The following is a 26,140-nucleotide window of genomic DNA, read 5'->3' on the forward strand; positions in this document are numbered from 1 at the left end:
ATGAAGGGCAAGGAGCGCTCGCCCGCCAAGGCCAAGCGCTCCCGGGGCGGCGAGGACTCGGCGTCCTCCTCCTCCTCCTCGCGCGGCAGCAAGAAGCCGAGCGGCTCGTCCGGCGGAGGCGGCGGCTCCAACGGCGGGAAAGCGGCGGCGGCGTCCAGCGAGAGCAACAGCGGGAGCGGCCGGCGCGGCGCCCACGCGGACAAGGGCGGCCGCGCCGGCAGCCGCGAGTACGAGACCGGTTCGGCGGCGGCCGCGGGCGGCGGGGGCCGGCACGGTTACAGCGGTAAAACCGCGGAGGCGTCGCGGAGCAGCAGCAGCCGCGGCGGAGAATCGCGGGCGGCCGCCGCCGCCGCCTCCTCCTCGTCCTCCTCGTCGGAGCCGGGCGGCGGCGAGTACAAGACGCTGAAGATCAGCGAGCTGGGCTCGGCGCTGAGCGACGAGGCGGTGGAGGACGGGCTCTTCCACGAGTTCAAGCGCTTCGGCGACGTGAGCGTCAAGATCAGCCGGCTGCCGCCCGGCGCGGGCGCCGCCGACGAGCGCGTGGCCTTCGTCAACTTCCGGCGGCCCGAGGACGCGCGCGCCGCCAAGCACGCCCGCGGCCGCCTCGTGCTCTACGACCGCCCGCTCAAGATCGAGGCCGTCTATGTCGGCGGAGGCAGTGGCCGCCGGCGCAGCAGCCGCTCCCCGGCGCTGCTGGACAAAGAGTCTCCCTACGGCGCGGCGGCGGTCGGCGCGGTGGCGGCGGCCGTGCGGCACCCGCCGGCCGGGGCCGCTCAGCGGGCGCTGTCCCCGGCGGGCGGCGGCGGAGCTTTGGGATACCGCGACTACCGGCTGCAGCAGCTCGCCCTGGGCCGGCTCCCGCCGCCGCCGCCGCTGCCAAGGGAGCTGGAGAGGGAGCGGGACTACGGCGGCTTCTACGAGGCGCGGGTGCGGCCGGCCTACGGGCTGGAGCGCGTGGCCGGCGTGGCGGCGGCCGGGGGATTCCGCGGAGGAGGAGGAGGAGGAGGCGCCGGAGCGGCCGGCGAGGAGGAGATCAGCCCCGAGGATGACCAGAGAGCCAACCGCACGCTGTTCCTGGGCAACCTGGACATCACCGTGAGCGAGTCGGACTTGCGGCGAGCGTTTGACCGTTTCGGGGTCATCACCGAGGTGGACATCAAGAGGCCGGGGCGCGGGCAGACCAGCACCTACGGGTTTCTTAAGTTCGAGAATCTGGACATGGCGCACAGGGCCAAGTTGGCCATGTCAGGGAAGGTGCTGCTGCGCAACCCCATCAAGATCGGGTACGGGAAGGCCACCCCGACCACCCGGCTCTGGGTGGGCGGCCTGGGGCCCTGGGTGCCCTTGGCCGCCCTGGCCAGGGAGTTTGATCGGTTTGGCACCATCCGCACCATCGATTACCGCAAAGGGGATTCCTGGGCCTATATCCAGTACGAGAGCCTGGACGCGGCGCAGGCGGCCTGCACCCACATGCGGGGCTTCCCCCTGGGGGGGCCGGATCGCCGGCTCCGCGTGGACTTTGCCGACACGGAGCATCGGTACCAGCAGCCCTACCTGCAGCCCCTGCCCTTGCCGCCCCCGGCTCATTACGAGCTCGTGGCGGAGGCGGCTGCTTTTGGGGCTCACCGGGGAGCCCCCCCCGACCCTCTCCGGGGGGCCCGGGACAGGACGCCACCGTTGCTCTATAGAGACCGTGACAGAGACCTTTATCCCGAGACAGAGTGGGTGCCCCCGCCGCCCCCTGTGCGGGACCGGAGTAATCGAGCAGCTGCCTATGACCCGCTGGAAAGCCTGGAGCGCCGCCGGGATGGGTGGTCCTTGGAGCGGGACCGCGGGGAGAGGGAGCTGGGCGGGAGCAGTAGGGATCAGCCTAGGAAACGGAGGCTGGCAGAGGATGGAGGCCGGCACTTGGACCGTTCCCCCGACAGCGAGCGCTCCTCTTCCTCCCGAAAGCGCCACTGCTTGGCCACAACCTCTCCCCCGGACCGCAGCCCCGATCTCCTCGGAGGCCGGGAGCGTTACGGTAACGACCCAGAGCGCTCATCCCGCTTGCTCCTCTTGGAGCGACCTTCCCCCATCCGGGAGTCCCGCCGGGGCAGCCTGGAGCGGGGGCAGAACGAAAAGCGAGACCGCAAGAATTCGGCGGAGCGGGAGCGCAAGCATCGCGCCGCCGCCGCCGCCCAGGAGTGCAAAAGTCCGGCCAAAAAGGACGAGCGGGCGGCGGAGGGAGGCGGCGGAGGCTCCCGGCTCAAACCTCCTCCCCAGAAACAGCAGCAGGACGGAGCGGCGCAGGCCGGGGCAGCGCCCAAGCTGTGCCTGGCTTGGCAGGGGATGCTCCTGCTGAAGAACAGCAACTTCCCGTCCAACATGCACCTGCTCCAGGGGGACCTCGGAGTCGCCAGCAGCCTCCTCGTGGAGGGAGCGACTGGGGGGAAAGTGGCTCAGCTCAAGATCACCCAACGCCTCCGTCTGGACCAGCCCAAGTTGGACGAGGTCAACCGGCGCATCAAGGTGGCGGGTCCCAAGGGATACGCCATCCTTCTGGCCGTGCCCGGCGCCTCGGACGCCCGCTCCGCAGCCGGGGCCGCCGAGGCCGCCACCACCTCCACGCAGAGGCCGCTCAGGAATCTGGTGTCCTACCTAAAGCAAAAGCAGGCTGCTGGGGTGATCAGCCTTCCTGTGGGGGGGAACAAAGACAAGGAGAACAGCGGGGTCCTGCACGCCTTTCCGCCCTGCGATTTCTCCCAGCAGTTCCTGGACTCCACGGCCAAGGCATTGGCCAAATCAGAGGACGACTATCTGGTCATGATCATTGTCCGTGGGGCGTCCTAAGGCCCTCGTGTTCTGTTCCCAACCCTGCCTACTCCTCCATGCAGCCCCTCCAGCGTGTGCCAGGTGCTATGGGATACAGCCTTAGCCAGCCCTGTTGTTATTTTAAATAGATCTTTGTTTGTAGGTGATTTTCCCAGCCCGATTTTCTGTTACTACATTTTTCTATAAAGGTAGAAGCCAGAGAGGTCGGTTAGGAGTAGCGTGAATAGGATATTTTGAGAATTCCCTATCGGTGGGGACAGCAGGGAGGCTCAGCCTGCTTTGATTTACAGAAAATAGAAAAAAATAAGAAAAACTGGGGGGGGGGAGGGGGGGGGAAGGGGGAAAGAAAAACTCCTGTCTTCTTAATTTAGATTCATGTCCTTTTTTCATTTCATGTATTTTAAAGCAAGTCCCAAGAGCTCGTCCTCGAGAGAGCTCTGAACCAAACAGATCAGATTTGAAGCACTCAGTGGAAGTGGGAAACCACACTTTAATAACAGACTGGTGTCAGCTCCTCTTTTGAGCCCTTGAAATTCCATGTTGGCCTCAGGCCAGCGGCCCTTTGGCCCATGGGATCCTTTCCCTCGGGAGCCGCAGTGGTTTCCCTGTTTTTGAGTCGCGTGGCTCGAGGTTGACGTTTTTCAGGTGAGCAGCAGCTGCTCTCGGGTACGCAGCAGAACACTGAATTCCTTTTTGGAAAGGGATTCCTTTTTTCATCCAGCCCCCCAGGTGCATGCACTGAAACTGGGTTTTTTACCAGGTGTATTTCCCTGATTTCCCAGTGTATCCCATATCTGCACTTTGGGTTTGTAGCAGTGAGGAGGTTTGGTGAAGAGCTGAGGACTTTGTTGCAAACCAGGAATGTCTTGTGCTCACTCTGGTGTGCAGGAAACAAGGAGGTGCTTTAAGGAGAACTTGAGTTCTATTGTGAGGTTTTGGTTTTATTGCCTTCTTTTTTTTTTTTTCCCTTTGGTTTTGTTTTTTTGTTTTGTTTTCCAACAGTTGCAGGTTCAGTGGGGTCTGGTTCCACAGTGCAAACTGAGCAAGTAAGTGCTTCTCTCCAGAGATGCTTTTCATTCTGTGATAATTTAATTACATAAAAGTTCTCATTAACATTTTACCTCTTTGTTAATAGCAAGGAACTGCTGTCTGCTAGGGACTTTTCAGGTACAGCGTGCAGCGGGCATTGCATGGGGTTTGTCATGGGCACCTGGAGTAAAGTGGTGTTAGCATCCTGGAGGAATATTAAAAATACTCTGAGATGCCGAGGTTTGAGCTCTTGTTACTGTGATTCAAGGATGAAACAGTTTGCAGGTTGTTTTGGTTTTTTTTCCCAAAGAACATAGTTAATTTTTTCTTATTTTTCCCTAATCATTGGGCACTTTTCTCCAGCTGTCTCAGCCACTTTTGGTAATCCAGGCATTTAGGAGGGAAGAAGGGCTCTCAAACCCTGATGGGATGTAATTCCATGATACTCTGTTTACCAACCAAAAGGATGTTGCAGCAGCTTCTAAACTGAAGTGTAAATCTCACTGTGTCTCTTTACAGGCCCCAAAATTGTAATCTTGCACTTAAACCCAGAATGTAGTCTTGCACTTAGCCATGTTTTCAGGGATTTGGGCAACAGAGAAGCGATGCTGCCTCGCTCAGTCCATGCTCCAAGAGATTCCTTGGATAATTGATACAGGCATGAGTTAATTTCTGTTATAACGTGCACAGCAAAAATCAAATTCAAAGTGTGGAATAGGATGCGAATGGGAGATGAAGGAGGAAATGTCTTGAATGTATTTTAAGGGTGTAACTGAACTTGCTTGAGTTTCTGTCACAAAAATAGGAATTTTTTTTGTTACTGAACCACTTGGCAGAGATGGCTGTGGTTTAAGAGAGCTTTGATTCCTTTATCTGCCCAGAATGAGTGGATCCAGTATCCCAAACATCATGGGTGAACTGAGAATTCCAATGTGGCAGCATCTCTTAAACACAGATTTTGTTTTTATAGCTGCTTTTCTTTCTGCATGAAAAGGTGAAAGCCTCATTTAATGCTCTTAAATTTGAGGGTAAAATCCAGAATTCCTGGGTTGTCCTTCATTCAACGTGAATGTAAGAGATGGCAGAGTTCAGCTGTTCAGCTTACTATTAACAACGAGAATTTTTGGGAATGACACCGAAAATGCAAATCACTGTGTTTAAGCAGATACAGCGTGTTCACCACTTACTGCAAAGAATGTTTTAATTGGAGCAGGTGCCTGTTGTGTGTCAGCACGTGATCAATGCTGCAAGCGCTGCTTGCGTTCAGAGGGAGTTTTCTCATTTCATCTCACAGAAATCGCTTGCAAGAGTTTTCTAGGAAACAGATTGAACAGCTGGGAATTTAAATCTGCCCAAAACCGGGAAGAGAAAAAGCACTAAAGTTTGCTTTGGACATTTAAAGTCACGGAGAGCAGCGTTTGTTCCGCTGATCCGCAGCAGGCACCTGCTTAAAAACGCATAAAACTTGGGGTCAACGTAGCTTGTCAAAGCCAGCTTGGTTTGGGAAGCCTTTTGGGAAGAGCACGCTAGGTGCACTTCCATTTTCCCTTGGAAAATCGCGGTGGTTCCACCTGCCACCGGCTGTTAAATTGTGCTGTGCTGGAGGGCGAGAAGGAACAGCTGAGCTGTGTTTGACTCCAGGTTTCCTGGTTCCTTATTTAATGGAGCACCCACTTCTTTGGATCTGGTTTATTTGTGGTCGCTGCTCTGTTTTGTAAGCAAGGATGTTAACACCCTTCGAGGGTTCTTGTGGCAACACTTTGGCAGCTTTCTTTTGCCAGCGCTGAGTTCCCGCGCTGCCGTCCCGGCCGGCGCAGCGGGGCAGGCTCTGCTCTCCTCCTTGGTCCGAGGAGTTCCCCATGGGAACAGCTGTCCACTGAAGTCAGCTTGGCCAGGGCTGAAGGTTTAGAAGCCCGTGGGTGATACCACTGTGTGTAGAGCAACCCAGACGTAGCAGCTGTTGGCTCTCTCCTTGTGTCTGGCGTTACGTTGCTCTGGCGAGAGCTCAGTATTCCCTCCCGACCTTGTGTGCAGCTGGTGGTTCTTCTGTTTCGTTAGTGCGTTGAATTAGCCTGGAAAAAGGATGTCCTTTTCCTGAATCATTTCATCCTTGTGCTTTATGCTTGGGGGGGAAAGAACCTCAAATGACTCGTAGCTTTGTTTGAGATTTTAGTTTGTTGTTTTATTTCTTTCAATTGGAAACTTTGCGCAACTTCCTTGGCCTCCGGCCAGCGGCTTTGTTTGCTCCCGCCGAGCTGCTGCCACGGGAACACCGAGGTTATCCTCAATCCAGAGGTTTTAGGGGCGCAAATACCAACACATCCTTGTCAGCCTCGCAGAGAGAAAAGGCCACTATTGCCAGGCAGACAAACCTTGCCCTCTCTCTCTTTTGTTTCCTGCAAGGATGTTAAAGACGGAATATTTTGGTGACGATTTTCTCGGCCTCTGCGGAGAGCCGAGTTTTGTGAAGAGCGGGTTTTAATTTCTTGCGTGGGTTTCGGAACCCTCTGGTTGATGATAACTGAGGTGAAAGGCCTGAGGTATTGACGGGAAGGAGGAGCGCATCAAAATTGTGAAGCCAAGTTCAAAAACGCTTGAGGACTCAGGGAAAAATGGCTTGGAAAATGGTGGTTCCTGGCTCTAAGCAAAACAGTGTTGAGGGCAGCGCTCCTGGGGAGTGCTGTGTACCCCGAGGGGAGGAAATGATTGCCATGTGGCTCTAGAGCTTTTGGGGTTCTTTCCCCCTTGCCCCCCTGTTTATTTTTAAAAGCACCGAAGGACAGATATTCCAATGATTGATCGACTGAACGATGAGGTGGTTTTTGTATCAGGCTGAAAGCAGAGCGGGCGGTGCAGAGAGTGGTTCGTTTGAATATTCATCTTCCCGCGGTTCTGATTGTGTGGAAACGATGGCTAGGCGATACGACTTGAATAGTAACAATTTTAAATTATCTTGGGCGTGTCTTTGATTTGACCTTTTAACATTGGCATTGTCTGCTGTTAGAGCTGCGCAGCAAAACGGGAGCAGAAGAGCTGTGTAACACTACATTTCATGGTTTTGTTGATAAGTTGCCTTCAGGAAATACCCAGTGAGGAAAATCAACCGAATTAGCCAGAATTAGGTTGGTTTTTCTCCTGGTTAATGATTTCAATGTGCCCCATCAAGTGTTATTGCGAGCTGAGTGATCATCAGTACTGTAAGCCTAGTTTAATCCTGGTCCAAAAGAAGCCCTGCACTACTTGTTTTGCATCTATCCCTAGAAGGCGACTTCATTCCGAGGTTTCACGGCCGTGGGTGGTATTGGTGCTCTTTGAAGTCCGGGTAGAATATTCAGAAAGGCCTCGTAGATCTTTATGTTCATCTGTATAATGTAGGGAGGGGGAAACCCCAAAGCTGGTGTACACATTTGTATTGAAATAACGTTTTTTTTCCCCCTCCTGCAAGCAAATCTGGTGGACTGCAGAAGACAACCGCATGGGATACCAAGCTCTAATGGACCTTTGGGAAGAGAAGCTGTGGCTTATGTGGAATTTACATGGGCCTCCTGGTGGAAGAAAGCTTATCTGTTTAGTATTTGTGCATTTTACTAAAATGGCAGCTTTAAAAAAAAAAAAAAAAAAAAGTTGTGTATCTGCTATTGTGATGCCGATGCCCGTGTTTTAAGTGGAAAAAAAAAAAAAAAAATGACCTCTTTGCTTTGTGCTGTGTACACAAGATTGCTGGAAAAGTAAAGGAATACCCTTTTTATGGCTCACACAGCTTGAAAGTAGCTGTCACTCAAACATGCGCTCACAGTTGAGCTGATTTTGTTTCATTCTAAATAAATTGTTTCTTTTGAGGAAAATGGTTTTTCTGCCTGGAAGTGAATTGACGACAAACGTTTTGGCCCCTGTGTCGGCAGCGGAGGGGTTCCTGCTGCTGCTGCCCAATTGAGCTGATAGTTGTGGGTCTTGAGCAAGAAGCAGGGAGAGAGAGCACCGACACTTTTCGCGTTGATCGACCTGTGGTACCAGTCAGAAGAATTGTATCTGATGGCCTTGCTGCGGCCCCCCGCGTTTGCAGTGACGGAGGGGTCGCTTGCTGCGTTTCTCCTCAGCGGGACGGGGCAGCGGTGCTGCTGCTGGCACGCAAGAAAGCGGGGGAGCGACCGCCCTGCGCCTCGGAACGGTGGCCAAGTCTGGGGCTTCGCTGGTCGGAAGAGCTGGAGTTCCTGAATTTTAAGTTCTCTTGATTTATTTCGTTCACCCAACACGTTTGCCTTTAGTTTTGATTCTTGGTTTTTTTTTTGTTGTTGTTGTTTTTTTGGGTTTTTTGTGTTTTTTTTTTTTAATTTGGAAGAAAAAAAAAAAAGAGTTTTGAGATTGCTTTGAATCTTGCACGTAAAAACCTTTGCACCAAAAATTGCCAAAAAAAAAAGAAAAAGAGAAATGAGTCCTTAAAAGTGTTTAAATGCCGTTAATAAAGCCTTTCCTGCCGCACGCGAGGCGCTCCTCCATCTCCAGGGGCTTTTCAGCAGTTGTGGGTTTTAGTGCTGAACGGATGAAGAGTTCCTGAGAGCTGGAGGCGGTAATTTTAAACCTTTGCGTGGTGTCTCAGTGCCTTAATTTTGACCGGTTCTGAAGCCAGTGGTTCCACACGCCTCGGATGTGCATGCGCCCTGCTCGCGTCCCGGCCCCGCCGCGCGCTCCGCGCCACTCACTCCCGCTGTAGTACAGATGGGGAGAGGAAAAGCCGGAGGCGGCCCGAAAAAAAACGTTGTGTGCCGTAGTTCTCCTGTCCCGGGGGCTCCTCCTGAGCTTCGGAAGGATGTTCCCGTGTGGGAGCGCAGCTCCGCGTTTGCCGCCCTGAGGACCGCGGCCGTCGAGAGGAAGCCGCCGCCGCTGCGTCGCCGGCTCCAGGAGCTCCCGCCTCGTGCTCGTGGTAGAATCCTCGTGACGTGCCGTGGAGACACCTCGAAGGGCAGCTTGCCCTGTTTGCCTTGGCGTGCTCTGACCTCCGTGGATGACCCCCTGCAGCCGGGCAGGATCTTTGCTTGGCTGCAAGATTCCTCTCGGCCGACGGACGCCGCCGTTGTGCTCTGCGAGGTGTCAGTTCCCGGGGCAAAGCGCTGTGTAAACCCCTGAGACAGGTAAGGGGCCGGAAAGAGGTTGGACTGAGTTTGGAATGTAAAAGAAGATTGTTGTTCGCCTTTTGTTGTCTTGAGTTCTCCAGTTTGTTGATGCTTACTAACTGTGTTTCCTTCGGTCATTCCTCGGGAATGGGAGCGGAGGAGCCCACTCTTGGATTTGCTTCCCTGTTTGTTGGGGGGTCCCGTTAGGAAACAGGGCCGTGCACGTGTTCTCAGCTTGGCAGGCTGGAGCTGTTATTTTGACTTCATGAACTGCTTGAATTAACGCTGCTTTAACCCAGAGTAGCGTTTATAATTTGTGTTTGTTGATAAGGAAAGCCAAGCCAACGATTGGGCAAATTTTTCCGTGTTGGTGGGATGCTGGTGTAATAATTTCAGTGAAGCTTTTTGTTGTAAATGGGAGCAATTGTAGCTATTGCTGGTTATGAGGGAAAGGTATTGGAGAGGGGAGACTCAGGAGATGCCTTTTCTTCTAGAAGTTGGTATTTGTAGTTAAAAATTCCTACTTTTTGCAATGTGTTCCTTGTGCTGTTGAGATACAACCTCTGAATCTCCTTTGAAGTGTTGTGCAATAGGTGTGGGGCTGGTGGCAGCAATGGGAGATGTGTTTCAGCCCCTCTGCCTGGGCCGGGGGCTCGATGCTGGCAGGACATGGGTGATCTGCCAGTGTACCCCAAAAAAGGGGATCTTTTTGGCAAGCTGGTCACCTGCTCAGGTATCCAGGTGTTTGTGTCAGCGCTGGGGCACTATCCCTCTTTTAGGGAAGTGCTTCGAAGTGTCCGTGGCTGTTCCAGCAGAGTTCTGCCTCCCTGAGTCAGATTTCAATCTGTTTCACTGGGAGATGGTTCCCTGTCTCCTTTTCATCATGCATTTATTGCAGGGACTGGGAGGTGTGGTGGGATGTGCTGTGGGACGGTTCTCCTGCGGTCGCTTTGTGCTAACGAGTTGTTTTTCGGGTGCTGGGTCTGTCCCTCAGCCTTCTGAAGGGCTTCGAGGGGTGCTCCAGTGGCCAGGTAGAGCCAGGATGTTGTTAAAAGCAGTCTCTTGGAAGGGTTAAGTGCTCTATATGCATCATATTAATTTGGCTAATGAGACTTCTGGGGAAAGTGGATTTATAACGAGAACCATTTAATTAACTGCACTGCAGCAGAGCGCGAGGCGAGCGGATTAGATGGGAGCCGGTTATTTGAATTCACACATTTTTTTAGGACTGTGCTTTTACCAGCTGCAGCTGAATTAATAAGTTTAAACCATCAGATGGCCCAGATTCTGCTCTCGGCCAATAACGAGCTTGTGTCGGCCTCACGCTGCTGGTTTACTCTGAAATGGCAAATGCTCTTGGAGGATACGCTCCCGCCTCGCGTCCCCGGCTCCGGGGCAAAGACCGAAAAGGGTTCGGTCAAACAGGCAGAGCACTGGAAGAACTCTTGGGCTGATGTCTTTGTGATTCCCGTTGTGTCTCCTGCGGTTCCTGGCTCGGAGCCCCGTGCCTGAGTGCAATTAGAGCTGCCTTGAGCACTGGGTGAGCTGAGCTCCTAAGGCAGAGTGAGCTCTCAGGGAGCGGCTCAGCTGCACGTGCTGTGGTGGCTTTGACAGGAGCTTCCTGCTGTTCATCCACGTGCTGATGGAGGTGGCAGGAGCAGAGGATGGTGGCACAAAGGTTGACTGTTCTTTTTCCCCCCTCTGTATCCCGCTCCAGGGATGTGTTAATTAAACGTTGGAGCTCGTTTGGGGGTGTGGATGCTGTCAAACATGCTGCTGTTGCTGTGCATTAAGGAGTTGTGACCTCCCAGCCCGGCTCCTGTGCCCAGGCTCTTGGGTTTGAGCTCGTGTGTGTTGTCCCAGGGTGGGGATGGGATGTGGTTGGCTCCACGACGAGCACATGAGCTGTAGATTAATTGTGGGTCACTGCTGTTTCACCTCCTTATCTGCCTGCCTTGACCTTCGTACGCAGTTCTGCAATTGCATCTGAAGATCAGGCTGGAGATTTTTAGCTCTCCTCAGTATTTCCTGTCCCCAGATCCAGTGATAGGTCAGGCCAAGGTTTAGCAATGCACACAGCTTGACCCAGCCCCGAGCTGGCAGCTTTCCCTGGCGTTTCTGCAGGCGAGCGCTTGCATCCTCCAGCCAGTGTTTCCTTTCAGATGCATGTGCTGCATTTCCAGGCTGGACAATTGCACATCTTAGATGGGGCTGAGGACACAAATGTGTGTCTGGGGGCACACGAGGGCTGCAGAAGGGTTTGAGTGAGGGAGCTCTCCCAGGGTGGTTGCTGAGCTCTTTGCCCACGGAGAGGAGATGTCCTTTGGGCCATGGAGGTGTTTGCAGCCCCCTTGGCCGAGGGATTGCTTTGGTTGTTGCTCCAGCTCTGACCTGGGCAGAGGTTCAGGGCAGGATGAGGTCCTGAACCACCCGAGCTGCTGCCGTTGAGGTTTGTGGGGAGCACGTGGTGAGGAAAGAGGATGTTGATGTTTCTCCTGCTGCTCCTCTTGGGGGGGTGAAGACAAGACTGTACAAGAATACAGGAGGGACTCTTCATCGGGAACCGGAGTGACAGGACAAAGGGGAGTGGATTCATGTGAAAAAGGGGAAATTTGGGGTTGATATTGGAAGAAATCCTTCCCTGTGAGGGTGGGCAGGCCCTGGCACAGGGTGCCCAGAGCAGCTGTGGCTGCCCCTGGATCCCTGGAAGTGTCCAAGGCCAGGCTGGACGGAGCTTGGAGCAGCCTGGGACAGTGGGAGGTGTCCCTGCCATGGTAGGGAGAGGACCAAGATCAGCTTTAAGATTCCTTCCAACCCAAACCATTCCAGGGTTCTGTGATTCTAAGACCTCATGTTCCACCTGTGCCAGCCCAGCTTTCCCCTCTGGCTCTGAGGCACAGCATGTTCTGAGCTCTCAGGTGTCTGAGAGCAGCTTTGCTGTTCCTCATGGCACCCAGAGCTGCACCCCAACAGCAGCTCGAGGCTGGGAGAGCTCAGTCCCAGAAATCCCATCCCTGCTGGGAGAGCTCAGTCCCAGAAATCCCATCCCTGCTGGGAGAGCCCAGTCCCAGAAATCCCATCTCTTTTGGAAGAGCTCAGTCCCAGAAATCCCATCCCTGCTGGGAGAGCCCAGTCCCAGAAATCCCATCTCTTTTGGAAGAGCTCAGTCCCAGAAATCCCATCCCTGCTGGGAGAGCTCAGTCCCAGAAATCCCATCCCTGCTGGGAGAGCTCAGTCCCAGAAATCCCATCCCTGCTGGGAGAGCTCAGTCCCAGAAATCCCATCCCTGCTGGGAGAGCTCAGTCCCAGAAATCCCATCCCTGCTGAAAGAGCTCAGTCCCAGAAATCCCATCCCTGCTGGGAGATCTCAGTCCCAGAAATCCCATCCCTGCTGAAAGAGCTCAGTCCCAGAAATCCCATCCCTGCTGAAAGAGCTCAGTCCCAGAAATCCCATCCCTGCTGAAAGAGCTCAGTCCCAGAAATCCCATCCCTGCTGGGAGAGCTCAGTCCCAGAAATCCCATCTCTTTTGGAAGAGCTCAGTCCCAGAAATCCCATCCCTGCTGGGAGAGCTCAGTCCCAGAAATCCCATCCCTGCTGGGAGAGCTCAGTCCCAGAAATCCCATCCCTGCTGGGAGAGCCCAGTCCCAGAAATCCCATCCCTGCTGGGAGAGCCCAGTCCCAGAAATCCCATCTCTTTTGGAAGAGCCCAGTCCCAGAAATCCCATCTCTTTTGGAAGAGCTCAGTCCCAGAAATCCCATCCCTGCTGGGAGAGCTCAGTCCCAGAAATCCCATCCCTGCTGGGAGAGCCCAGTCCCAGAAATCCCATCTCTTTTGGAAGAGCTCAGTCCCAGAAATCCCATCCCTGCTGGGAGAGCTCAGTCCCAGAAATCCCATCCCTGCTGGGAGAGCCCAGTCCCAGAAATCCCATCTCTTTTGGAAGAGCCCAGTCCCAGAAATCCCATCTCTTTTGGAAGAGCCCAGTCCCAGAAATCCCATCTCTTTTGGAAGAGCCCAGTCACAGAAATCCCATCTCTTTTGGAAGAGCCCAGTCACAGAAATCCCATCCCTCTGACTCCTTTCCAGCTTGTCCAAAGGCTTGAGGGGCTGGAGCTCAGTTTATTGGTGTTCTCCTCATCCCTGGGGTGTTGTGAAGATGCCCTTTGCCTCTTTCTTCCAGAGCACAATCCTGGCTTTATCTTGCCCACGTGAGGGATATCTGTAGGGGAAAGTTTTGCAAAGCTTGGTGGTGGCTTCAGAGGCAAAGTCTGCTTTGGAAAAGAGACTTTGACCCATTAATTACTTCCGGAATTGTCCATGGCCATGAGCAAGAGCTCCCATCCTCTTTGTGGTTTCTGCAGGCTGGAAAGTTTTCCCATGAGGATCTCAGCTAAAGCTAAAACTTCTGGGTTTTCAACATCTGCTCTAATTTCTGTTCATTAGAGTCTGATAAATTCCCACGGACTTCAGTGAAAACCATTACTGTACCTCTAAAGACTTTCATTATTTCCAAAGAACTCCCACCTCTTACGAAGGCTTTCAGCTCCTCCGAAGTGAAACTTTTTCATTCAGGCTCTGCTGAATTGCAGCCTCATAACGCTCTGCATGGTAAACACGGCTGCAGGGAGGGAAAGCAGCACCAAAAAAAAAAGTGTTCCTGTTATCGGCGTGTGCGAGGGCGAGCAAACAGCCCGGGCCCCGGGGTGTGTGCCAAACAGGGCGAGGGAAGAGCAGCCAGGTTTCCTGTTGCTGGAATGCTCTGTTGTCGTATCCTTACCCAGCTATTTTAAACTGCTTTTGGCTCTTTTCATGTGGCTTAAGGTAAAACACAGCGAGCTCGGCAGTGGTGGCAGCTGAGGCACTTTGGGCTGTGTTTTGTGCTGCCACAGCTGTGAGAAAGCCTCTTGTTCCCCTTTCAAATGGGAAACGCTGGAGATTTTCCCCCCTGTGGTTAGGGAGTGTGCTGGGAGCGGGGCAGTGCTGCAGAGGAGCGGCTTGGCAGTGGGTTTGGCTTCAAACCACCCCTGGAAGGGCTCAAAGGGGATCCCAGGGATTGGGTCAAACCCTGAGTTCTTGCCCCTCAGCCTGGGCTCAGCCCCTGAGGGGGTGTGGGATTCCCAGGCAGCTCTCCAAGCAAACCCAGAGGGAGAAACAACCGAAATAATCCCGGCCCAGCCCTTGGAGGGGATTTCACTGCCAGATAAAGATTGTTCCTTATTATATGATAAACGTCAGGATCAACTTCCTCTGTGTCCAGTGCCTGGGTTTATCTGTTGGCATCTGAGGAGTGCTGGGAAAGTCACAGCTGTGGTTTTTAGTAGATTATGGTTTTTTTTTATCAAGGGCACATCCTGACCACGGAGGCTGCGGGGCAGGGAGGGGTTTATTTTGTGTACTTTCAAATGCCTAAATCCACGTTCCAGGAGCTCTGTCCTTCCTTTCAATGACCCAGAACACAGAGCAAGGAAGGGAAACCTGCAGCGGGTAGCCAGGACGCTCAGGGATGTACAATGACTGTATAAATGAATAATACCAAACAATTCCAGTGGGAATGGGGCTGCAGTGATCTCTGATTGCACCGAGTTCTTTGATCACCCCGAGCTGAGCCTTAGCAGCTTTTTGATCCTGGCATCGCTTGCAGCGGGTTTGAGACCCAGCAGGTGCCCACCCCATCCATCAATCCTGCCAAGGGCACTGGGAGCAGGTCCTGGAGGCTGCTCAGGCTCCTCCTTCAGGCTTACACCTGGGAGTAAATCCCTGGCTGGCAATGGGCCGGGATTTCCTGCCCAGGAAGGATGGCACCCCTGCAGCCCGGCTGTTGGGATGGCACAACCCAGGGGTGAGCCTTCCCTGCCATGTCTTGTTGGAGAAGCCACTTCCATGTTTTCTTCTTGCTTTCTTAAGCATATGGTGCTAAAATTCATCAGGATTCGGAGTATCACTCCTCTGTCTGTCGGTGCTCAGAAAACGAATTATCTCAGTGAAATTGTTGGTTTTTTGGAAAAAAACCAATAATTTTAGGTGTTGCACCAGCTCTTTGTTGGGGTACAGTGCAAACTGGAGGTTTATTCTTGGGTTCCTTTGCTCACTCAGATTCCTTCCAGCCAGCTCTGGTTCCCTGCAGGTCGCTGGATCTTTGGAGAATTGTTTTGGTGTTTGCTTTCTCTGCACCTTGTATTTTAGAAGATTTTAAACCAACGAATTCTGGTCAAATTCTTCCAAATGCTGTTTCCCATCGAGATCCAGCTGGCCATGACGTATTATCCCATGTGCAAAGGATGAGCTTGGGCAGGAAAAATGTTTCCCCAGGTGGCTCAGGGCACGGCGCTGAGATTGGCATTGCTTTTCCGAGGGGTTTGATTTATTGTGAGTGAAATGATCTTCTTGGAGAGATCCAGGAGGTTGTTGGTGATTTCTTTCCAGTGCAGAGTGTGGAGATGTGAGGCACACGAGGGTTGGAAGGCAGGAGGGATCCGGTTCTCTGCTGCTTTCCCAGGACCAGGATGGATAGCTGGGAGGGCATTGCCTTTAAATGAAGCATTTTTTATGCTGAGGATCGTTTTTAGCTATTCCTGCTGATTTTCTCTACTGCTGCAGATGAGCGAGGGAGTAAGGGAAATTTCCCTTTGAGTAAGGGAAAAATTTTCAGGAATAATTCCCCCATGGAAAGCGTGGGGCCAGGCCTTGGCAGAGGCTGCCCAGGGAGGTTTGGAGCGCTCTGGGCTGGGGACTGGACGAGCCAGGAGGGCTTTTCCAACCTTAAAGATCCTGGGATTCCGTGAAGGGTGTAGGGACAGAATGGATTTTCTAGTCCACCTCAGCCTGCAGCTTTTAACCTCGTTAGTGTCCCAGCAGCTCCTGCGTTTCTCCACACGCCCTGTCGCGCCCTGCGCTGCGCTGAAACAGCTTTAGGAGGCGATTTGCGGGATGACTTCAGGGGGATGGGGAAAACCTTCCTGGGGCAGATGCTCCCATCCTGCTCCCTGCTGCTTCCTCTCTTGCACGTGTTGTAAATAAAACGCCTTTGGCTTTCCGAGCTGCCAGGGGAACTGAAGCAGCTGTTCTGTGCTTGCCTCCCCAGCACGAGGTGTGAGCAGAGACGTGTGTGACCTGCAGCCCTTACCCTGGGCCTGCTCCGTGGGAAGACAAAGGTTTGAAGACTCTTCACTCCCCTCCCAGGATGGTGCAGGGCTCCTGGCAGGAGTCTCTCATTGCGGGCATCGATTTCCTCAGCAGTTTTGGATAGACAAGAGGTAATTGTGGCTGGAGAAAGGCGCTTGGCCCGTGCAGGGTTGTTCTGGGGGCAGATGAAGGCTGCTGGTGCCCATCCATGGGCTGGGATGTGGGAAATGGGAGCTCCTGAGCTGTTTGCTCCTCTGCAGATGGAAGAGAGCGGGGACAAGCACTCCCATTTTGCTAAATAAGGGTGAGGAATCGGTGCCATTGGTCCGATGGAGAGACAGGGCAGGACTCTCCCTAAGAGCCTGGAGGTTTGGAGGGGAGGTGTGCACACCACACCCTGCCAAGTTGTTTCGTGGTGGCAGAAGAGGTGAAAATATCACAGGGCTTGCGTTGAGCAGAGGGAGAGAGCAGAGCAGAGGGAAAGGTGTTGGAATTGTGTGGAGTGGGAGCAGCAGGGTGAGGAGCTGCTGCTGTGGCTCCCTTTGGTCCCACTCCCAAAAGCTCAGCTGCCCTTCGGGAGATGCAGAATAAATGGGGGTTTAAAGCTTTAGGATTGGAAAACCTGAAGCCAAGGCTGCCACGTAATTCCTGTTACAGCAGCCGGCAGTGTTTGATTTGGTGAGAGTGAGGAACTTGATTGTTTCAAGAGGTGAAAACCCGCGTTTTTGAATTGAAAGCTTCGTCCCTGCTGCAGCAGGCCTTGGCTGAGGCCTCAGTGCAGGACTGGCTGAATGTGGCACCCATTCACCCCCTTCAGCTCCCAGTGCCTTAAACACTTCAGAAATAATAATCTTAGCCAGAAATGCTCGGGATGCTGTCCTGGGTGCAGATGTTAACTGCTCCATCCGAACCAGGGGGCGGTGGATGCTGAGGTTGAAGCTGTAAAGGGATGATGGTTACAGTGTAAAGGGACCATTCCTGAATCTGCATTTTCTGCCTGCAGATTCCTGGGAGAAGCTGTGAAACAGCGTATGAAAAATGATTTTTTTTGTAGCACTGCTATTCCCCATTCCCTGTAATTTTCCCCTCATTTCAGCACAGTTTCTTTGGCACTGTGTAATTAAATGTGTAACTGCTGGATTTGGCCCATCATCTACGGAAGGACTTTCTTACCTGTGACAGTGGTGGAGCTCCTTGAAACTGTTACAATATTCTGTAGCTTTTTATTAAATATCGACCATCTAATTTTGAGCTCGAAATAACACGTTTCGCAGTTTCAAGGAGTGTTTCTACAGGGGAAACAACTCTCTGGCTGCCTCAATATCAAAAAAGGGATGAGGAATAAAAGGGGTGAGAAGAAAAAAATAGGATAATTAATAATTAAAAAAAGGGAAAAGTAAAAATGGCTGGAACGAGTCGCAATCCAGGCTGACATAATAATTGCAAATGCCTGGTGATAATGCAAAAATTCACACCTTCACTGCTGGAGGGGAAGTCAAAGCTCCTGTGTTGTGTCTTACCCCATCCAAGTTCAATCTGTGGGGTGCTGGTTGACTCCAGGCTCAGCCCTGGAGCTGCCTTTGTGTGTGCACGGAATCCCTGGGGCTCTCTGGATGCTTGGGGAGAGGGGTGGCTTTGGTCTCTGACGTGGCTGCGCCGTGGCTCTGGCTTTAATCAAAAGTGGTTTTTTGATTAAAAAACCCTCCAGGTCCTCTGTGCTGTGGCAGTAACGGCGCTGGGAGGTGGAATGGCCCCGCTGCAGCATCCTCCCCCCAGAGAGAGGGGTTCCTGGAGCACCTGATCCTGATGGAAGTGCCACCCTGAGCTGCTGTCCCTCCCCAGGGCTGTCTGTGTGAGAACAGGAGCTGAAATCTCTCTGCCTCAGCTCCCTGGCTGCTCCCACGAGGTGAGTGGGGAAGGACAGGCTGCGGATTCAACAAGAGGCAGAAAAACCCAGCTCAGCAGCAAAGCACAGCAAAACCCAGGCCTGGGCTGCATTTCTCCCGTCAGGTAACGCTTCACACACCGCATTTCTCAGATGGATTTAATCAGGAGAAACATCCAGGTACACAAACTGAATCTGGCATCCAAAAATTCCAGTTTTCAGCGTTGCTGCTGTTGATAATTCCCAGTATGGGCAGCGGCTTTCCCAGCATAGATGCCATCACAGCCCAGCCTTTAAAACTTCAGCCAGACCTGGGGCTCTTGTTCAAACTGGCTTTTTTTAGCTTCCATTTTTGGGCTGAAGGCTCGAAGAAGAAGGAAATAGGTGAGATAAGAGCACAGGCTCCAGCAAAGAGGAAGGAGCAGACGTAGGTCTGGGTGTAGTCATAGAGCCACCCTGCAGGAGAGAAGGTTGTTATTAAAGCTGAGGGATTTTTCTCAGTGAAAAAAAAAAAAATCATTTGGGGAGGTGGGCGGGAGGCAAAGGACGCGTGTGCTCATCTAAGAATTGCTCAGATATTTTCCTTAAATTATTTTAACTCTTCCTGGGCAGCATTTCCTGCAAGGAAATGACATGCAGGTCATTTTTCCCCGAGCCAACTTTGATCCTCGTGGCGGACGCGGTGTTTAATTTGACTGAATTTAACCCCCGTTTTATTTTTTTCCCCCTGTTTAAATAAGTGGCTGCTGGAAGATCCCGTTGGATTGAGGGGATGATTTGCACGTGCTGGTATTTGCAACATCTGGGCTGCAAACCCCCTGTGTGCTCCAGCCCTGTCTTCTTGTGAGCAGACCTTGTCTAACAGGAGACACCCCAGGCCAGGAGCTGGAAGTGAACTTGATAAAAGTGGCTCTGGGAGGACTTAAAAGGAAAAGCTGAATTCCGCTGAGCCTCAGGAATCTCTGGAGGACAAAGGTCGCCTTTTAAAGTGACCTCCAAGTGTCGGGTTTGGAGGCAAATCATCTCAGGTCTGGGCAGCCCTTTGAAAGGTGGAGAATTCCTCTCTTTGAATCGAAAACCCGCAAGGTGGTGGGAGATGCTGCTGCACAGAAAAACCCCGATCCAGTCCCGAAGGTGGTGTGGGGATGGGTGGGATCAGCTGAGCCAGACCTGCTGCTGCCCTGGAGATACGATTCCCCCGGAGACACCCACGGGGTGCAGACACCCACGGGCTCCTGGGGTGTACCCAACCAGCAGGTCTGGCCCAGGCTGGCATCCTTAAAGCCAGGAGGGGACAGGATGGACCCTGAGGTCCTGGGCACGGACACAGCGAGGGAAAGGTGCCGGTGAAACCCGGGATCCGTGCCGGGGTTTGGGACGCAGCGACGTTTCCCCGCTGAGCGTTTCCACGGCTGCAGGAAGCATTTCTAAAGCAGAGGAAAAGCTGCTTTTGGTTTCTCTTGGCTCCCTGCTGCCTCGGGGGCAGTGCCTGTGTTTGTTCCTCGGGGATCCAGCCCCTCTGCTGCTCTGGGGCCTCTGCCATGACCCTGAGGCTCTTGGGGAGTGCTGCATTGCCGGGGTGGGGTTCTGTGTTTGCTGCCTGGAAGTCTCTGGGATTTGGAGAGGAGAAGGGATGCTGTCGTAGTTATTTGGGAGAGGAACAGGACAGAGCGCTCCAGCTGAGCTCTGATTTATTGCATTCCTTAAAATATCCTTCAGGATATTTGTTTAAATTTTTTTTTTTTCCCCATAAAATACGTTTTGTTAACGTATTAATATATTTTACTAATATGTTAACAAATAAAATAATTTGGGGGTTTTTTTGGGTTTTTTTTTTTTTTTTTGGAAATTTTGTATTTCCTGGTGGTTTTTTTTGGTGTTGAACAGGATTTAGGCACAGCGGGATTTACCGGCATTGCCTCACTGGCAGCACAGCCATCAACTTCCATCACACCCCAACCTCTGGAAGCGACTCCAGTCTCTGTGCTCCCCTATTCTTTTCCAAAACAACAATCACTGCTGCTGCAGAAAGCTGAGCTAGGAGCTTGTGGCGTTCAAACCCCAGCAAAGCAGCAGTTTTCTAAGGAATGCTGGTAAATCCCAGGCACCAATGTGATCCAAACAAAACATTCCCGGCCCTGCTGGTGCTGCCAGCTGGGTCAGGCTGTTTGAATGGTGCTGCTGATCTTTAATCACAAGTTTTATTTATCCCTGGTGCCCTGAGGAGCAGAATTCAGTGGGAAGGTGAAGGTGAAATTTAGAACACCTCTGAATGCATGTGCCAGCAGCGCTTTTGGGTGACTCCATCCTTTCACCACCCAAATTTCTTGGGAGTGGAGTTGACGCTCTGGGGGCCGGAATCTCTTCTGGAATTTGCATTACGCGCTTTGGTTCAGCTCCTTTGCACTTTGAGTCAGTGATTTGTGCTGCTTGTGGAAATAAACTGTGCCCTTCCCTCCTCAGCTTGCTCGTGGCTGCCAAAATAATGTTTATTCTGTTCAGCATCCAGAGGTGCCAGTGGATGGGAGCTCTGGAGGAGAATCCCAGCTTTCCCTGTGGGTCCTGCCAGCTGCCCCTGGATTTTGGGGCTTTCAGCTGAACAGATTTGTAGGTAAGTCACCTTTTCCTTGCATTAGGCTTTGGTCTAATATGCAAATTAGGCAGTTTTAACCTTTGCAGTTCTCGTTATCCATCATCATTATAATTTCCACTGCTTAAAAGCGCTTGGGTTTGATAAAACTGTAATTCTAAACTCAAGGGTTTGGGGAGGTGAGAGCACCAAATGCTGGGGTTTCATGGCCCATTTAAATCCTGCATTCTGCAAGGAGCTGATGGTTTTGGACACTTCACCAGGAGTTTCTGGTCTCACTCAGTTTTCACGCTTCAAACTGCATTGGAAGAGAAAATTGCAGAATTTATCTTGGATCCCAACCCTGAGCTCTGGATCGTTTCCATCTCGCTCTGCCTGTAAGGAGATGGATCAGGAAGTGTTTTGCTTCCTGGCTTTATTTGGCCTTTATTTACCCCACCTGCATTAAGCCTGATCTCTCTGGAAAGCTCTTTGCAGGAAGCCTTGCTTGCTTTTACAAACCCACTGCACAAAGTCAAAAAAAAAGCTTCTCATTAGCGCAGCTCCACATTGCGGGTGGATGGAAACTGAACTGCAGCGTGAGCCTGGGTAAGAGCCAGCCCAGGTGTTTAGCTGCTGCTGCTGCTGTGTGTCACCGTGCAGGGCATGCACTGGGGCTGAGGGGTGGCTTTGTGCTGCCTGTGCCCTGGTGCCAGCAGCAGGGATCTGGGATCCAGGCTGTGCTTCGCCCTGACAGCGGGGAGCTCGTCGTCAGTAAAACCTTCTGGCTCCTTGAAATTGCAGCCACGGGCAGAGCGGGAGCAGCCCAGGGGTATTGATTAAGGATGTAAATTCTTTTCCTGGGCTGCTGGAAGAGCAGCGTTGCTGAAGCTTTGCACGGAGCTGGAATTTACAGGATCCTTGGCAGCTCCGAGCTGGTGCCTCTGCAGGCTGGGGGCAGCTGATTTGGAGGGCAGGGAACAAAAAATGATGGTTTGGGTTGGAAGGGACCCTAAAGCTCCCTCCCATTTCACCCCCTGCCATGGACAGGGACAACTTCCACTGTGCCAGGCTGCTCCAAGCCCTGTCCATCCTGACCTTGGACACTTGCAAGGATCCAGGGGCAGCCACAGCTTCTCTGGGCACTCTCAGGGCCTCCCCACCCTCCCAGGGAACAATTCCTTCCCAATATCCCACTGCCCTCTGGCACTGGGAGCCATTCCCTGTGTCCTGTCCTTCCAGCCCTTGTCCCCAGCCCCTCTCCAGCTCTCCTGGAGCCCCTTTGGGCCCTGCCAGGGGCTCTGAGCTCTCCCTGGATCCTCCCCTTCCCCAGGTGAACACTCCCAGCTCTCCCAGCCTGGCTCCAGAGCAGAGGGGCTCCAGCCCTTGGAGCATCTCCCTGGCCTCCTCTGGACTCTCTCCAGCAGCTCCAGGTTCTCCTGATGTTCCCCAGGGCTGGAGCAGCTCTGCAGGTGGGCTCTCACCTGAGCAGGGCACAGGGGCACAGTCCCCCTGCCCTGCTGCCCACGCTGGGGCTCTGCCCGGGGACAGTTGGACTGTTGGGCTGCAGGAAAGGAACAGCTTTGTCCTGGCCAAGCTGTCTGGAGGAGAACAATCCCCTGCTCCTGAGGAGAGCCTGGACACTCATTTCTAAGCACTTGAGATCTCCCAAATCCTCCCAGCTGCCTTGGTTTCCTGGCAGGGGGAGAAGAGCAAAGGCTTTTCGTGCTCCTTATCTCTGGGCCCAGAGCTCTGGTGGCTGAGCTGTGTAATCTCTGTCAAAACAAGAGATTACTGCGGCTTGTCCTGATGTTCCAGTGCCTCTGCCTGGTGGGAATGTTGCTGAGCTTGTCCTTGCTTTCCCTTCCTCTCCTTGCTTCCCCTCCAGTCCCCCCTGTCCAAGTTCAGTGTTATTTTAACACCGTTGGGAGTAAAATCCGCGGTGAAGTGCTCGTTACCCTGCTGTGGTCAGGGCTAAGCTGTGCACCTGCGGCTTCACTGCATTTTCTAAATATTCCAGGCAGCATCTTCTAAATATTCCAGGCAGCATTTTCCAAGCTGCTGGTTGGATTTTGCAAATTCCCAAGCAAAACTTTGCCCACCTCTAAAAATCCATTTCTGAAATAGGATTTTTTTGATTTTTTTTTTTTTTTTTTTCCTCTCCCTTTGAACAGAAAACCCATCCTGGGATGGATCCCTGTAGGAGAGCGAAGCAGCAGCGTGTTTTCTCCCTGGATTTCTGGGGTGGGTGTTGTGTTTTATGTGACATCACTTACCTGCTAGAGGGGGTCCTCCCATGGCTGCTATCCCTGCGAAGAAGGCAGCAAACCCCAGGTAGCTGTGGAGCTTTTCCACACCCACCAGATCCACCTGTTCGGAAACCAAAATGGATAATTAGCGATTGGCTTCAGAGGAATGCGCAGGAGATTAATTGATTTTTTTAATTATTATTTTTTAAAGCACAAGAGATGATTTGGGGTGGGGTTTTTTTTTTTGAGGGGAATTCCCTCTTCAGCTGCAGCTTTGGAAGGACTTTGCCCTCCGCCTGTAGGTCTGATCCAGCCTGGAATCCGTTCGCCTCCTTAAGGCGGGTGTGGAAATTACTGGGATGGGAGATGCTTCTCTCTGCCCTCTGGCTGCCCAGACTCTGAGGAAGGAGTTTTAAACTCTGAACGCCTTCCAGAAAGAAATGCCAAATTCTAATGGTGCCTCCCTGCCTGGATCAGGGAATCCTGGGCTGGTTTGGGTTGGAAGGGACCTCAAAGCCCTGCTGTGGCAGAGACACTTCCAGCATTCCAGGCTGCTCCTGGACACTGCCAGGGATCCAGGGGCACCCTGTGCCAGGGCCTCCCCACCCTCCCAGGCAACAATTCCATCCCAATCTCCCACCCATCCCTGCCCTCTGGCAGTGGGAAGCCATTCCCTGTGTCCTGTCCCTCCAGCCCTTGTCCCTCTCCAGCTCTCCTGGATCCCCTGCCAGGGGTTCGGAGCTCTCCCTGGAGCCTTTTCCTTTCCGAGCTGAGCATTCCCAGCTCTCCCAGCCTGGCTGCAGCCCTGGGAACATCTGCACAGCCTCCAGCAGGATCCTGCTGCAGCTCTCTGTGTGTTCCAGGCGGTTCTGGGCATTCCCAGCTCTCCCAGCCTGGCTGCAGCCCTGGGAACATCTCCATGGCCTCCAGCAGGATCCTGCTGCAGCTCTCTGCACGTTCCAGGCATTTCTGGGCATTCCCAGCTCTCCCGGCCTGGCTGCAGCCCTGGGAACATCTCCATGGCCTCCAGCAGGATCCTGCTGCAGCTCTCCGTGTGTTCCAGGCATTTCTGGGCATTCCCAGCTCTCCCAGCCTGGCTGCAGCCCTGGGGACATCTCCATGGCCTCCAGCAGGATCCTGCTGCAGCTCTCTCTGCATGTTCCAGGCGGTTCTGGGCATTCCCAGCTCTCCCAGCCTGGCTGCAGCCCTGGGAACATCTCCATGGCCTCCAGCAGGATCCTGCTGCAGCTCTCTGTGTGTTCCAGGCATTTCTGGGCATTCCCAGCTCTCCCAGCCTGGCTGCAGCCCTGGGAACATCTGCACAGCCTCCAGCAGGATCCTGCTGCAGCTCTCTCTGCGTTCCAGGCATTTCTGGGCATTCCCAGCTCTCCCAGCCTGGCTCCAGCCCTGGGAACATCTCCATGGCCTCCAGCAGGATCCTGCTGCAGCTCTCTGTGTGTTCCAGGCATTTCTGGGCATTCCCAGCTCTCCCAGCCTGGCTGCAGCCCTGGGAACACCTCCATGGCCTCCAGCAGGATCCTGCTGCAGCTCTCTCTGCGTTCCAGGCATTTCTGGGCCACCTGGGACTCACCAGCACGGGCAGCACCAGGGCCATGAAGCCTCCACAGAAGGCGGCGAAGGCCACGGTGTAGGCGAGGAGCAGAGGGAAGGTGGTGGCCAGCGGCCCCAGCAGGTTGGTGACGCCGCTGAGGAGCAGGTAGGTGGCATGGAGGTGGTATTTCCTGGTCCAGTCGTGGTCGGCCAGCCAGCCCGAGAGCAGCTGGCTCAGCATCTCCGTGATGCCTGAGGGAACAGGAGCTCTCGGAGCCTCGGCGCACGCCGGGCTGAGCGCGAGGCTGAAATTCTCTGAGCTCTAGATGTTTATATTGTTAACTTCATATAAATGTGTCAGGGATTATAAATCTAGCTGTGTTTTATAGTCTTTTATATGATTATTTATATTGTTTGTAGCATACGTATTGGTACTTAGAGTGTTTTATATTATTCATATTGTTTTGTTATTTCTATTATGGTTTATTAAAAATCATAATATATCTAGTATCATATTTTTATATTATCTGTATTATTTTCTATAATTAACTAGTTCATATTTTCTATAATTAACTAGTTCTTATTTTCTATAATTAACTAGTTCTTATTTTCTATAATTAACTAGTATGTAGTATCATATTCCTCTATTATCTATATTATTTTCTATAATTAACTAGTTCATATAGTTGAATTATACTTCTCTTCATATTCCTATATTTATTAATATTTTTATACTTTTATAATTTACTATTTATATAATACTATATTATGTATTCTATATTCTAATATAGTTCTATTTTTACAATATTTTATCATGTATTTATAGCACGGTTATACATTATTAATGTTACACTTGATTATTTATATTAACCGTAATATAATTTATTTTTATACCCTTATATAATTTATTCTTATATTTATTTTATAGCGTTAATTATTGGTATTTTTATATTATTATTATTTTTAGACTTTTTTTTTTTTTTTTTTTTTAGATATGTTTCTTTATACAGTTTTAAATTATTATATTTATTATTTTTTACCGATTTTTATAATATTGCTTATTTCTGTTACCGGCTGTGTCACATCCCAATCTCCCTGCTCATTGTGAGGACGTGACCACAAAATTCTAAAATGCCAAAAGCTTCCAGGTGTTTTTAGGCCCTTGCAAAATCCATGAATTGGGGTTTTTTTTTTCCCCTTTTCCCTCGTGCTGCTCTTCCCAAGGGCACCGAAGTGCTCTGGAAAAATTTGCTTAGAGCTCTGCAGCCCAGACACCTCTGAAATGCCCTAAATCAGGAAAAAGGAACTTGCCAAAGAGAAAAAGCTGAATATTAAGAAGAAAAATGCACCTGCCATTTTAATTTTTGTAAAAACCCAAAAAGCACAGAAACCCCGGGCCTTTTTGAGGCTCAGCACCCTCTTAGTTGTTGGGGTTTTGAGAGTTTGGGTTCCGAGAGCTGTTATTTTACATTTCTTGGTGCATTTTTATGAAGCAAAGATCGAGGAGCTCTCGAGTGAGCTCATGTCCCACTGAGCCCTGTGTCCCTCCCACTCCTAATTCCAAATGTCCCATTCATTCCTGACCTCTCCTAACGCCTGGACAACCCCTCACTGCTGAATATTGCCCAGCACCGCAGAAATAAAATGTATTTTTGTACAATAAAACCTTTGCTGCTGACTGAGGCTGCAGCCACTTTCTTATCCCAGCACGGCTTTAGCGTTAATCCCGGCTTATAACCGGGCATGGGTTTGGTTTTTTGGGGGAGCGTGCTTTGTTTTATCCCCACTTGGAGGTGGATGTGCCAAATCCA

The 26,140-nt window shown here is 52.2% G+C and overlaps 3 protein-coding genes across 5 annotated transcripts in view; 2 read left to right on the forward strand and 1 right to left on the reverse strand.

Annotated features, from left to right (window-relative positions):
• Positions 1–18,075, forward strand: RBM15 (RNA binding motif protein 15). 2 transcript variants are annotated; one of them, XR_005703963.1, is made up of 3 exons: positions 8,265–8,972; positions 16,035–16,206; positions 17,784–18,075. XR_005703963.1 is itself a non-coding variant. In XM_040085391.1 (2 exons), exon 1 carries the CDS (start codon positions 1–3, stop codon positions 2,830–2,832), a length of 2,832 nt encoding a protein of 943 aa, XP_039941325.1. In that variant the 3' UTR covers positions 2,833–2,895; positions 16,035–16,047. The 2 variants fall into 2 exon arrangements, 1 of the variants encoding a protein (XP_039941325.1); XM_040085391.1 differs by lacking the exons at positions 8,265–8,972; positions 17,784–18,075 and adding an exon at positions 1–2,895 and having other exon boundaries at positions 16,035–16,047.
• The window catches only part of SLC16A4 (solute carrier family 16 member 4), a 14,258-nt gene continuing 6,159 nt past the window's right edge, over positions 18,042–26,140 (reverse strand). The window contains exons 7-9 of one of the 2 annotated variants that reach the window (XM_040085393.2): positions 24,370–24,581; positions 22,806–22,899; positions 18,042–18,416 (exon numbers count right to left, since the gene is read on the reverse strand). In XM_040085393.2, coding sequence (XP_039941327.1) covers positions 18,262–18,416; positions 22,806–22,899; positions 24,370–24,581 — 461 coding nt within the window. In that variant the 3' untranslated portion in view covers positions 18,042–18,261. The remainder of the gene's footprint in view (positions 18,417–22,805; positions 22,900–24,369; positions 24,582–26,140) is intronic. The other variant, XM_040085394.2, reaches the window with a different exon arrangement.
• Positions 19,780–24,395, forward strand: LOC131378699 (uncharacterized). Its single transcript, XM_058423435.1, has 2 exons — positions 19,780–20,571; positions 22,704–24,395. Exon 2 carries the CDS (start codon positions 23,232–23,234, stop codon positions 24,393–24,395), a length of 1,164 nt encoding a protein of 387 aa, XP_058279418.1. The 5' UTR covers positions 19,780–20,571; positions 22,704–23,231.

The sequence above is a fragment of the Hirundo rustica genome, chromosome 24, assembly GCF_015227805.2.
Source record: "Hirundo rustica isolate bHirRus1 chromosome 24, bHirRus1.pri.v3, whole genome shotgun sequence".
NCBI lineage: Eukaryota > Metazoa > Chordata > Aves > Passeriformes > Hirundinidae > Hirundo > Hirundo rustica.